Here is a 12028-nt window from a genome sequence, read left to right as displayed (position 1 = left end):
TTGTAACAAGAAAGGTGGTGGTTAAAGTTGATGTCAAGAAGTACATAGCTAGTAAGACTTAAGAGGTCCATATGAGGTGGAATACTGAAACCAAAAAATTACAAACACTAAACTGAGGAGTCCATTAGTGAATCCATGAAGGGCCTATGTGGACCCATGGTCAGTTGTATTTCTGTCATTATTTTGCCAGTCCTGACCATCAGTGGATTAAGCAGTTAATTCATGGGCATCATTCTCGCTGCCTTCAAGAAATCCTTTAATCAGCATGAGCTTTTTAGTAATTAAATCTTATAGAAGCGCAGAATAGTTTAACAAAGCAGAGATAACCAACTATGCTGTCAGCATACTAGAAGGGATATGTAATGGCATTGAGATTTCTGACAAGGGCTCGGGCCCCTGTGATTTTGGCCAGTTTGAGGAGGAATTTACCACAACACTTCTACTGCCAAATTTTGAAGTTTTAAGAAATTGTGGCTAGTCTTTTTTGATCTGCTGACCCCATTTTATTACATCTCCATTTGAGCATCCTTTTTGTAGTGCCAAAACACATTATTAGAGCGGTAGCAATTTCTGGTCACCTAGTTTATCCAGTCTTTTACTAGTATAATTCAGGAGTAAAAGTGTGTGTTTACACGTATGTACGTACATATATACTTGTCTAGCTGTAGTCTTATAAACTGTCCATAAAAAAGCTCTTGGCAAGCCATGAGGGCATGGATTAAGGTGGGGAGTAGCTAATCTCCATGCTGGTGAACCTCCCCCAGAAAGTTGGATGTCAGTTCTTTTCTTAAAGATATGACAGTCTTCTTTGATAGCCCCTTCTAGTGTTTTACACCCTTGATAGTGAAGTCCTTCCTAATGTTCAACCTAAACCTCTTCTTTGAATTAAACCCTTATTCTTCAGGAGACATGGAAATCAAATGGTCAGCAGCCTCTCCATAAAAAACTTCTTTTGAAGAAAGAAACTATCACCCCTTGGCCTCCTTTTCTGTAGGCTAACCAGCCTGTGTTCTTGTAAATGTTCCTTAATGACTATACTTTACAACTCTAATTGCTTTTCTCACTCTTCTTTGGACTTTCCAGCTTTTCTGCACCCTTTTGAATATACAGTAACCAAGTCTAAGGCCAGTACTCCAGTAAGGTTCTGGTCAGATTAGAGAGGATAACTGCATGATACATTCTTGTTGATATATCTCAGAAGCATAATGTCTTATAACAATAGCACTTAATTGTTGCCTCCTATTCAACTTCTAGTTAACTATAACTCATGTCTCTTCTTGACTATAGGCAAATCTAGGTTACAGCCAGATGACATGGTCTTCCCTGTTGCTCTCTCTAGAGGGGTCCTCATCCTCACCCTCTCCCCCAGACTCACTGGGAAAGGGGGAGGTAACCGTCCTCTTTCTCATTCTCCAATGCCTCTTTCGCACCATTCTACCTCTCGCATCCCTTTCTTTCCCTTCCTTCACGTACTAGTAACAGTCCACATACTAGAAACAGTCATCTACCACTCCTCCCCCACCTCCAATTTTTCGAACCATTTTAATCCCTTTCTCATTTTAATCCCATTTTTAATTCCTTCTGTCCATCTCCATTCCTACTTTGGAGACTTCAATATCCACATAGATGTTCCTGATGACCCTTCTGTTGCCCACTTTCCATCACTCTTCAACTCCATGACCTCCTGAACACCCCAGCGTGCCCGCCAACTTGGACATACAGTTGATCTCATCATGTGGGCAGGGACTGTATGCTTATTGTAGTGTTGTACTCTCTTAAGCGCTTAGTATAGTGCTCTGCATACAGTAAGCGCTCAACAAATACAATTGAGTGAGTGAATCTCTAGTCACTGTACAACCTCTAGCCTCACCAACTCTCAAATCACTCTACCTGACCACAATCTCTTCACCTCTCCTTCACATCTCCAAGAGGCCTTCTGTAATTAAGCCCTCTTTTCCTCCTTTCCCAGTCCCTTCTGTGACACCCTGATTTGCTCCCTTTATTCACCCCTTCCTTAGCCCCAGGGCACTTATGTGCATATATGTAATCTATTTATGTATTTATTGAATGTCTGTCTCCCCCTCTAGACTGAACTCACTGTGGGTAGGGAATGCGTGTGCCAACTCCGTTATATTGTTCTCTCTCAATTGCATAGTACAGTGCTCCACACACAGTAAGCGCTCAATAAAAACGATTAATTGACAGCAACTCCATAATATTTGCAAGATGAAGATGCACAGGTTGCTGACATGACCCAGGATAATAATTAATAATTGGGATATAATTGGGGCGGATACAAGCAAATAATAATAAAGATGGGATTTGTTAAGCGCTTACTACGTGCCAAGCACTGTTCTAAGCGCTGGGGGAGATACAGGATAATCAGGTTGTCCCACAAGGGGCTCACAGTTTTCATCCCCATTTTACAGATGAGGGAACTGAGGCCCAGAGACGGGAAGTGACTTGCCCAAGGTCACACAGCTGGCAAGTGGCGGAGCTGGGATTAGAACCCACGACCTCCGACTGCCAAGCCCGGGCTCTTTCCACTGAGCCACGCTGCTTCTCCTCAGGTTGGACCTAGTCCCTGTCCCACATGGGGCTCACAGCGTTCATTATACGCATTGTATAATGTGTTCATTATACAGATGAGATAACTGAGGCACAGAGAAGTGCAATGATTTGGTTAAGGTTTCACACAGACACGTTACGAGGCAGAGTTTGAATCCAGATTCTTTTGACTCCCGGGCTTGTGCTGTACCCATTAGGCCTCCCTGCTTCTCATAGGAGCTGCTTAGGGGATCTGTAAGCCCTGGCTGCCCAGTTTTTGTCCAGTCACTGCTAGTAAATCAGCTCCCTCTCTTCAGCAGAAGTTGGGACGGAAAATATTATTAGTGTCCTTGGTTCGGCCCTTTCCAGCGGCCAAGTGCCTCACTTCCTTTTCCCAAGAGATGGGCTACTGATGTGGTTTGACCCAGCTATCTCCCCCCGCTCACTGGACTCGGTCTGAATCAGTTTGACTCATCCATGTCCAGGATCCAGGGTCTCAGTGCCCACACCCTGCAAGTTTTCCAGGAGTTCCAGGGCCAACACCCCTTCCCAACCCTCCAGGGAAACTCTTGGAGTGACTCTGGATTCGTTGACTCCTTTATTATCCGCCAGGTGCCACTTGGCGAAACAGTTCCCTTAGATGATGGAATCTTTCTGTATACGCTTGTCTGGATCCCAAGATCTTTATGTTTTTCTCCGTCTATCTCAGTTTCAAAGTGAATGGAAGGAAGTGTTCTGGTGTGTATTTGCCCGGTTTTTTAAAACAGTCCGACAAGATTAAGAGCATATTAGAAATGTGAATGAATAGACTACTGCTAAAAACCATTCTTTCATAAAATTCACCGTGGTAGTATGTCTTTCCGTAGAGGTAAAGTAGATGCTACGTGGCACTTTATAAACAAAAAAGACAAAACAGAAGTATTGTTTGCCAAACTTAATAACCAAAAGCTCTTTAGGGAATGAAGTGCAGCTTCATGAATCCTTGGACAAATAGATTTACCATCTTCAATTAGATCATAATTCTCTCCCTGAACAGTAATTTCCTATGAAAAGTGTTGCTTTGCCTTGGAATAATTTATAAGGCAAAATTTCTGGAAGTGGAAGAAAGTACACGTCTAGATTACCTAATCAAGTAGATATTTATTTTTAAAATCTCTTTTGCTGCACAGAGGGTGCTGGATCGTCAAAATTGTAACTCCTCCTTCTTCTCCAGGGAAGTCAATATTTGATAGATTGGTGTTTGGCAAAGATGGCATTGTTCACCAAAAGTATTATATTTTTAAAAGTAATGTTTTGTTAGAATTATGATGTTTCATTTAAAACCGTGCTGAATTAATAAAGAATTAAGCAGCCAACCTGAAATGGGATGAACTGAAAGGTGAGGAAGCCAAAGAAATTTCAAATCCAATAGAAATGGGTGTTTAACTTAATCAGGGGATTGGGCGAGGGAGAGAGGGAGGTAATAGGCAAACATGGGCCCTACCTGAATCAGTTTTTTTCTGGCTGGGGCTCTAATATATCAGAAGCTAAACATGCATTCTTAAAGCAGGCACAAATGGTATTGCTGTAATGGATTGAAAAGTACATTGTTCAGAGAAGCATAATGGAGACTCAAATTTAACTTCATACTCTATTTTGTGTTCTCTGTGGTATTGGTTGATAAATCATTGGTATTTATTAATAATAATAATAATAATAATGGTATTTGTTAAGTGCTTACTATGTGCAAAGCACTGCTCTAATAATAATAATAATAATGGCATTTATTAAGCACTTACTATGTGCAAAGCACTGTTCTAAGTGCTGGGGAAGTTACAAGGTGATGAGATTGTCCCTCAGAGGGCTCACAGTCTTAATCCCCATTTTACAGATGAGGTAACTGAGGCCCAAAGAAGTCAAGTGACTTGCCCAAAGTCACACAGCTGACAATTGGCAGAGCCAGGAGTTGAACCCATGCCCTCTGACTTCAAAGCCCTTGCTCTTTCCACTGAGCCACGCTGCTTCTCAGCTTCTAAGCACTGGGGAGGGTACAAGGTAATCATGTTGTCCCATAGGGGGCTCACAGTTTTAATCCCCATTTTACAGATGAGGGAACTGAGGCCCAGAGAAGTTAAGTGACTTGCCCAAAGTCACACAGCTGACAGTTGGCAGAGCCGGGATTTGAACCCATGACCCCTGACTCCAAAGCCCGGGCTCTTTCCACCGAGCCACGCTGCGTCTCCATTTATTGAATGCTTACTATGTGGCAAGCACTGTAGTAAGCACTATGGTAGATACAAGATAATCGAGGAAGATACAGTTCCTGCCCCCTATAAGGCTTTACAGTCTTAATCCTCATTTTTACACATGAGGTAACTGAGGCACAAAGAAGATAAGCGACTTACTCAAGATCACCTTCCTTCCTCTCCCCTTCGTCCCCCTCTCCATCCCCCCATCTTACCTCCTTCCCTTCCCCACAGCACCTGTATATATGTATATATGTTTGTACATATTTATTACTCTATTTATTTATTTATTTTACTTGTACATATCTATTCTATTTATTTTATTTTGTTAGTATGTTTGGTTTTGTTCTCTGTCTCCCGCTTTTAGACTGTGAGCCCACTGCTGGGTAGGGACTGTCTCTATATGTTGCCAACTTGTACTTCCCAAGCGCTTAGTACAGTGCTCTGCACACAGTAAGCGCTCAATAAATACGATTGATGATGATTGATGATCACACAGCAGACAAGCGGAGGAGCCGGGGTTAGAACCCAGGGCCTCCGACTCCCAGGCTTGTGCTCTTTCCACTCGATTACACTGCTTCTTGGTGTTTTAAAAAACAAAAAAGCTGTCCGTTCAGAATTCTTAATTAGCTCAGAGATGAATTAAATGTTACTCAGCAATGGCAAAATGTCCATATTGACTGTTTCCACCGACCATTTCAGAAGACAAGCATTTTCCAACTAAAGTAATCCAAAAATGCCTATTTACCTCAGCAGATTCATCATCATTTGACAGCCTGTTGCTTGCAGAAAGGCAAAATGTAGATTAGGTGGTTGTGGATGTACGCTAATTTAGAAGACAGCCTCAGCCCTAGAGGGATTTATAATCTGTAATTTATAATTACAGAGAATCAGTGTAATTCCACGAATGTCAGGGAGCACTTTTTCTACAGAAATCATCAAGTTTATTCAGTGATTATTTCTGTTTGTGATTTTGACACGAAGTAATTATTTTTCCTTATGGAATCCACCATTTTACCCAATGAGTAAAATGAATCTTTCTATGACTCTAAGTAAACTTTCAAGACACATTTGTGCAGGTAAAGAAGTTTGGTTTATAATAGATGATGTATTTTAATGCAAGAATGACTCCACCACTTGTCAGCTGTGTGACTTTGGGCAAGTCACTTAACTTCTCTGTGCCTCAGTTACCTCCTCTGTAAAATGGGGATTAAGACTGTGAGCCCCATGTGGGACAATCTGATTACCTTGTATCCCACCAGTGCTTAGAACAGTGCTTGGCACATAGTGAGCGCTTAACAAATGCCTTCATTATTATTATTTTTTTTAGTATTGTTAAAACGGTGTTATAATGAGTGTTCTTTCATCCTTAACTGTAGTGTTAGCTGTTGTTTGAATTCTAGGGCGCGTTCTCATCCTCGGTAAAGGTGGAATTAAAATACAAAGGTCCTTTTATTGTAAGTCCAATTTTGCCGACTCCCTTGGTATTGGGGAATATGATCGTAGTGTGGCTGCTCACATTCTTTCTGGCTGAAGGTGTTTGGTGCCATTCTTTCAATTGGTATTTTGATCCACTTACCCAACATGCTAGTATTTCTTAGTGTTATTTAGAATGTGGGCCGTTGGGTTTCTTTTTATTGGCAAATGATGACTGCTAATGCATGACGTGTGTAAATACATTGCAGTGTGTTTAGACAAATAAGAACATAGCTCCTGAAAACTCCCAAACATCACTCATAATATAGAGAAGGGAAGGGACTGTGCCTGTTTATTGTTATTGCATACTCTCCCAAGCACTTAGTACAGTGCTTTGTACAAAGTAGGCACTCAATAAATACAACTGACTGACTTGACTAACATCAACCTTCCTATGGATAAGCTATTTGATGTGATTATACTTGTACCTGGGCCACACTCTTTAAAAGTGGAAAACTTATTAATACATTCTTTGTAAAATGCTTAACGACCTACTACATTATTGTTCAATAAAAGAATATGAAAATGGTAACTAGAAGCGCTAAATGCAGTGCTCTGCAATTGATGGTATTTATGAGCGCTTACTCTATGCTGAGTACTGAATTAAGCGTTTGGGGGAGGATACAGTACAACTACTGCACACAGTCAGTACTCTGTTAATACCAGTGATAAATTGATTTAATGTCTTTATGGGATTAGTGGTCGATTCGGCATAGTGCAAGGAGCTTCCATGGGTCCATGGTGGTGGGAGCAGTGGGCCGAGAATCGGATTAGGAAAAAGGAGAGAGGAGAGGAGGAGAGACACTCCCCCAAATTATCTTCCCCTTGGGACAGGGAACATGTCTAACAACTCTGTTGGATTGTACTCTCCCAAGCACTTAGTACAGTGCTCTGCACACAGTAAAAGCTGAATAGATACGGTTGATTGATTGATTGATTGACAGGAAGGAGCTAGAATCTCAGTTGTATCACACACACACACACACACACACACACACACACTGTCTCTCTCCCTCTCTGTCTCTCTCTGCTTTCTTCTGCCGTAGCCCCATGTCTTTTGGGGCTGCCTAGCTTTAAAGCCTGCTTCAAGCGGGTCATGAAGTTGTGGAATTTGTCACCAGCCTGAGAGAGTTCATTACATTCGTTTATTACCTATTCATTCCACTACAATAACCATGGGAGTTGTACATATGATGGACAGGCCAAAGCAAATTATTTACACATCTTTCGGTTTTTCCACAAAAGAGTGTTTTGTTTGCATTCAAAGCGGTACTAAAACTCATTTGACTTACTAGTTAAAAGTAGTTAATATGCTGATGTTGTAAATTTAATGGGTTTTTTTTATAGTGGCACAGCAATAAGTACTTTACTATTGTACTCTGTCATTAGGGTTTGGGACTTGGAGGGGAATCAGAAAGCTCATTTTGTTCTTCGTTCCCCTGGAATGAGTGTTTGCTGGCATCCCGAGGAGGCTTTTAAGGTTAGTTTTATAGCTCTGTTTTTCTTTTATCGACATTTATAAAGGAGGCATAGAATATAAACATTCTTGAAATTAGTGGCAAAAATACTTAGATCAACCTTTAATTACCTTAATTTGCTGTAGAGATATACTGTCATTCTAGGTGTTAATGCCCTGAGAAGTTCTTTTTTAGTATTACAGATTATAGTTCATATACAATGAGTGGAGTAGGAATTATCTAATTCAGTTTAAAAATGGCACCCAAGAGCAGGAAACAGGAGGGAGATGGTATATTTGATTTTGCTGTGACGTGACGCATCCCCGGACACATAGGAACATACAACAGAAGTAAATCCATGGCCCCTTCACTTACAATTTCCACTGGTTCAATAAAGCCTGTTTCGATCATCCTGCTTCTCCTGAGCATAGACTGTAGTGTCTTCGTTTAGAGTGCACCCCGTCATCTGAGTCTTAGAAATCAATGACTGTGTCACTTGATACTGTTTAAAATGAAAATGATATAAAGAAATGCTTCTTTAGCCTGAAAACACCACAAGCAGCAGCTCCAGCAACATCCCTGCCCTCTGTCCCATACATCGTCACCCATATTCTCCGTTATCACCCATGTATAATTCAGGTAATAACAACAGCACCTGATTTTGTATGGGTATTAGGAACACTATCTCTCTTTTGAGACTGTGGTTGTGGTCTTCTGCTGTTCTCAAAGTTATAGGACTTTCCCCCTGACTGTACTAATGCTAATGACTGTCCTTTTTTTTATTTACTTACAGTTGATGGTGGCGGAGAAGAATGGAATAATCAGATTCTATGATCTCATTACGCAGCAGGCTATTCTGTCTCTTGATTGTGAGCAGATGCCGTTAATGTCAGCTCACTGGTGCTTAAAAAACACCTTTAAAGTTGGAGCTGTTGCCGGAAACGATTGGTTAGTCTGGGATATTACTCGCTCAAGGTATTTCCTCCGTGTTTTTTTCCTTCTTTAAAGAATCTTTGAATTGTAATTTATGTAGCCCTAACCATCACACTACTAGTGATATTCTAGAGATAAAGGAAATCTGTTGATTCAGACCCAGTGACGGGAAACTATGAGTTCACTCTTGGCATGCCCTTGATGATCAGAATTGCTGTTTTTAAATTCCCGCTAGGAGTTTTTTATGTTAGTTCTATTAGGTTTTTTTAATGCCTTAGAGTTGTTCTCTTTCAAAACGTTCAGTGTGCACTGATCATTTTAATTATTACTTTTGACTAGTTATCCTCAAGATAAGAGACCTGTCCATATGGACCGAGCCCGCTTATTCAGGTACGGTTTTCTATTTATTATGAAACCTTTTGACTTTCATTCAGTTAACGAGAAGCCATGTGGTCTTGTAGAAAAAGCATGGGTCTGGAAATCAGAGGTCCAGGGTTTCAATCTCAGCTCTGCCACTCATCTGCTCTGTGACCATGACCAAGTCACTTAACTTCTATGTCTCAGCATCCTCAACTGTAAAATGGGAATTCAGTCCCTGTTCTTCCTCCTCCTTAGGATGCAATTCCCACGTGGGACAGTGCTTAGAACAGTGTTTGACACATAGCAAGCGCTTAACAAATGCCATAATTATTATTATTATTACTAATTCAGTGGTATTAATTTAATTACTTGAGCTGTATATAAACTGGTGTGTGTGCATGCGTGTGTGTGCATGCTCTTCTACATCGGTCCCCGGAAAAATTCAGCATCTCTCTCATTGGTTCTATTCCTGAATGATATGCTTTTTAACAATAAAAATTTGTAAATACTGTAGTGAATTCACACATGAGCAGTTTATCACATCCCAAGATTTAAAAAATCAGGAAAATTGCCAAGAATTGGGTCATCCTGAGCATGTACATTAAGTGCTTTGGCTGCATCACGGGGACTAACCTTGCTCCGACACCTAGGAAAACCAACTTCATATATGTGGGTAAAAGAGCCCACCAGTTAGTGCATGGTGCTTGAATCATATCTGAGCCTTTTCCGGGTGTTTGTGTCTGTTTTATAGTTCTGTATTTTGGCTTTCATTATCATCATCATCATCATCAAGGTATTTATTGGATGCTTACTATGTGCAGAGCACTGTACTAAGCACTTGGGAAAGTACAATACATTCAGCACCCTTAAAAGAAGTAGTCAATCATTCAATCAGTGGTGTTCCCTGAGAGGGATTGTTGTATCAATTCCAAAAACAGTGAAGTCTCAGGAATAAAAACTGTTGAAATGATTGTGTAGGTACGTAATTTTATTCATTACAGTTTTTAACTTCATGGCTTTTGGTAACCTGAAAATCAATCAACCACATTTAATAAGTGCTTACTGTTTGCAGAGCACTGAACTAACCTCTTGGAAGCGTACAATATAACAGGACACATTCCCTGCCCACAAGGAGCTTATAGTCTAGAGGGAATATATTTGTTCAACTCAGGCTGCGATTTATTCATTTCAATAATTGGCTTTATTTTTTTCCTTTTGGCCTGTCTTAGGTGGTCAACAGTAAATGAAAGCTTATTTGCAACCACGGGCTACCCTGGAAAAGTGCCGAGCCAGCTTCTGATGCATCATCTAGGACATCCTCAGGTACCGTCCCGTATCCCTCCACTCTTTGTTCCACTTTCTCCAATCCCCCGCAGAATTTTTACTTCACAAATAGGACTATTTCTTATATTTACACAAGCATCTTTGTTCAGTCTGCGGCTAAATTATAATGAGAATGAAGAGCCACATATATTCTACAGATACTGATCCGAGCTCTCCCTCTCCTGAGCCAGGTGGCACCCCAATCACAACCTGCTTCCTTAAATTGCAGGGGCATTAAGGCCTAGAGCCCTAAATTCTAGACCCTGGTCTTCCCCACCCCACTTTCGGTCCACACCCGCTCGGCTACTCACGTGCCCCGTCCCACTGTCTGCTCTTCAATAAATAATATAGAGGACCGAAAGCGAATCTGGGCAAATCCAGAGATTGGTCCAGACTCATTTTAGGATTTTTTTTTTCTAGAGCTGCTGGGAATTGTAGTGCCAGGAAACAGTCGGGGAGAGCCCCACAGGTTGGAATTTCCTAACATTCACAGTAGTAACCCGGACAATACTTCAACCCATCCTAGTGCCCATAAAAGGTGGAAGGTAGGAAAGTAAGGACGTCTGAAGGACAGGAAACTGTCTGAACCCACCTTTATGTGGGTCGATGCGGATTAAGTTTGTCCAGAGCTCTAAGAATTAACCAGTGGAAAAAATAGGCAATTGGAATGGCCAGAGAACTAGAGCATCTTTCAAATGAGAACACACTGAAAAGAAATGGACTCATGCCTAGAAAGATGGAAATGAGAAGGATGGTGATTAAAGTATTTAAATCTTGAGGAGTGTGGACAAGGTAAACACCATATCATCCAAAGTTTCCCATTAAAGCTTAAAGATGCTTTGGTCAAGACAAGCAGCTCATGGCTTCATGCTGTCATTTTGTTGGCTTTGGAAGGCTTTGCCCAATATGTGAGAAGAGCATTCTCTTCTAAGCCCAATGGGGGACCAAACAGGCTCAATTTAGAAATGAATGAAATGAAGCAATTTTAACAGTTTCCTTCTTTAACTTTAAATTTTTCCAGATCTTTATTTAAATTATTTATTTGAGGAAGTAGTCGGGCAATAAAAAAACTTATTTGTATAGAAAAAAAATAACATTTTCTTTAGAAGAGATTTTCCTTCTGTAGTTTTTCCATTTCATCATGTGACATTTAATTTTTTTTCTTTTTTTTTAAGCCTATCCTGATTGGCTCCGCATCTGTGGGATCCGGTTTGTCCTGGCACAGGACTCTCCCACTTTGCGCAATTGGTGGGGATCACAAGTTGTTGTTTTGGGTGACGGAAATGTAAAAGAGTTGTTGTGTTTGTCCACTGCACTCTCAAATTACGTGACTTTGTAATAAACATTTTAATAAATATTGGTGGAGTTCTCTGTCTTTAAAATATGGACTAGTTTTAGGCCATTTCAAACCATAGTATTGTGATTTTTATGAAAACAAGCGACAAAGCCTATTTTTGATAATGTGTAATTCACCCACTTATTAATTCAGAGGTGAGTTGACTTGCATATGTGCAGGTTCATATTTTCAGTATGCAATGTGTGTGGGTTGCTTCTAGGTTAAATGAAATAGCTGAAGCTGCCGAATAAGCAATGCACTTTACCAACTGTCAAAACGTGAAGTGGCGTCTATGCATTCTCTTTCTCTCTCTCTCTCTCTCACACTCACACACTTATACTCTAGTCCTTCTGACTCAGTTTTCTAGCTCC

The 12028-nt window shown here is 40.7% G+C and overlaps 1 protein-coding gene across 3 annotated transcripts in view; it reads left to right on the top strand.

Annotated features, from left to right (window-relative positions):
• Positions 1 to 11676, top strand: part of NUP37 (nucleoporin 37) — a 34278-nt gene extending 22602 nt beyond the window's left edge. The window contains exons 6-10 of one of the 3 annotated variants that reach the window (XM_038756873.1): positions 7638 to 7728; positions 8499 to 8680; positions 8978 to 9028; positions 10228 to 10321; positions 11497 to 11676. In XM_038756873.1, coding sequence (XP_038612801.1) covers positions 7638 to 7728; positions 8499 to 8680; positions 8978 to 9028; positions 10228 to 10321; positions 11497 to 11610 — 532 coding nt within the window. In that variant the 3' untranslated portion in view covers positions 11611 to 11676. Of the gene's footprint in view, positions 1 to 7595; positions 7729 to 8498; positions 8681 to 8977; positions 9029 to 10227; positions 10322 to 11496 lie in introns of all 3 variants that reach the window. The other 2 variants (XM_038756872.1, XM_038756871.1) reach the window with 2 other exon arrangements.
• Positions 11677 to 12028: the final 352 nt, after the last annotated feature.

The sequence above is a fragment of the Tachyglossus aculeatus genome, chromosome 14, assembly GCF_015852505.1.
Source record: "Tachyglossus aculeatus isolate mTacAcu1 chromosome 14, mTacAcu1.pri, whole genome shotgun sequence".
Taxonomy (NCBI): domain Eukaryota; kingdom Metazoa; phylum Chordata; class Mammalia; order Monotremata; family Tachyglossidae; genus Tachyglossus; species Tachyglossus aculeatus.
The sequence above is the reverse complement of the archived record's forward strand: the minus strand, read 5'-3'. Positions and strand labels throughout refer to the sequence as shown.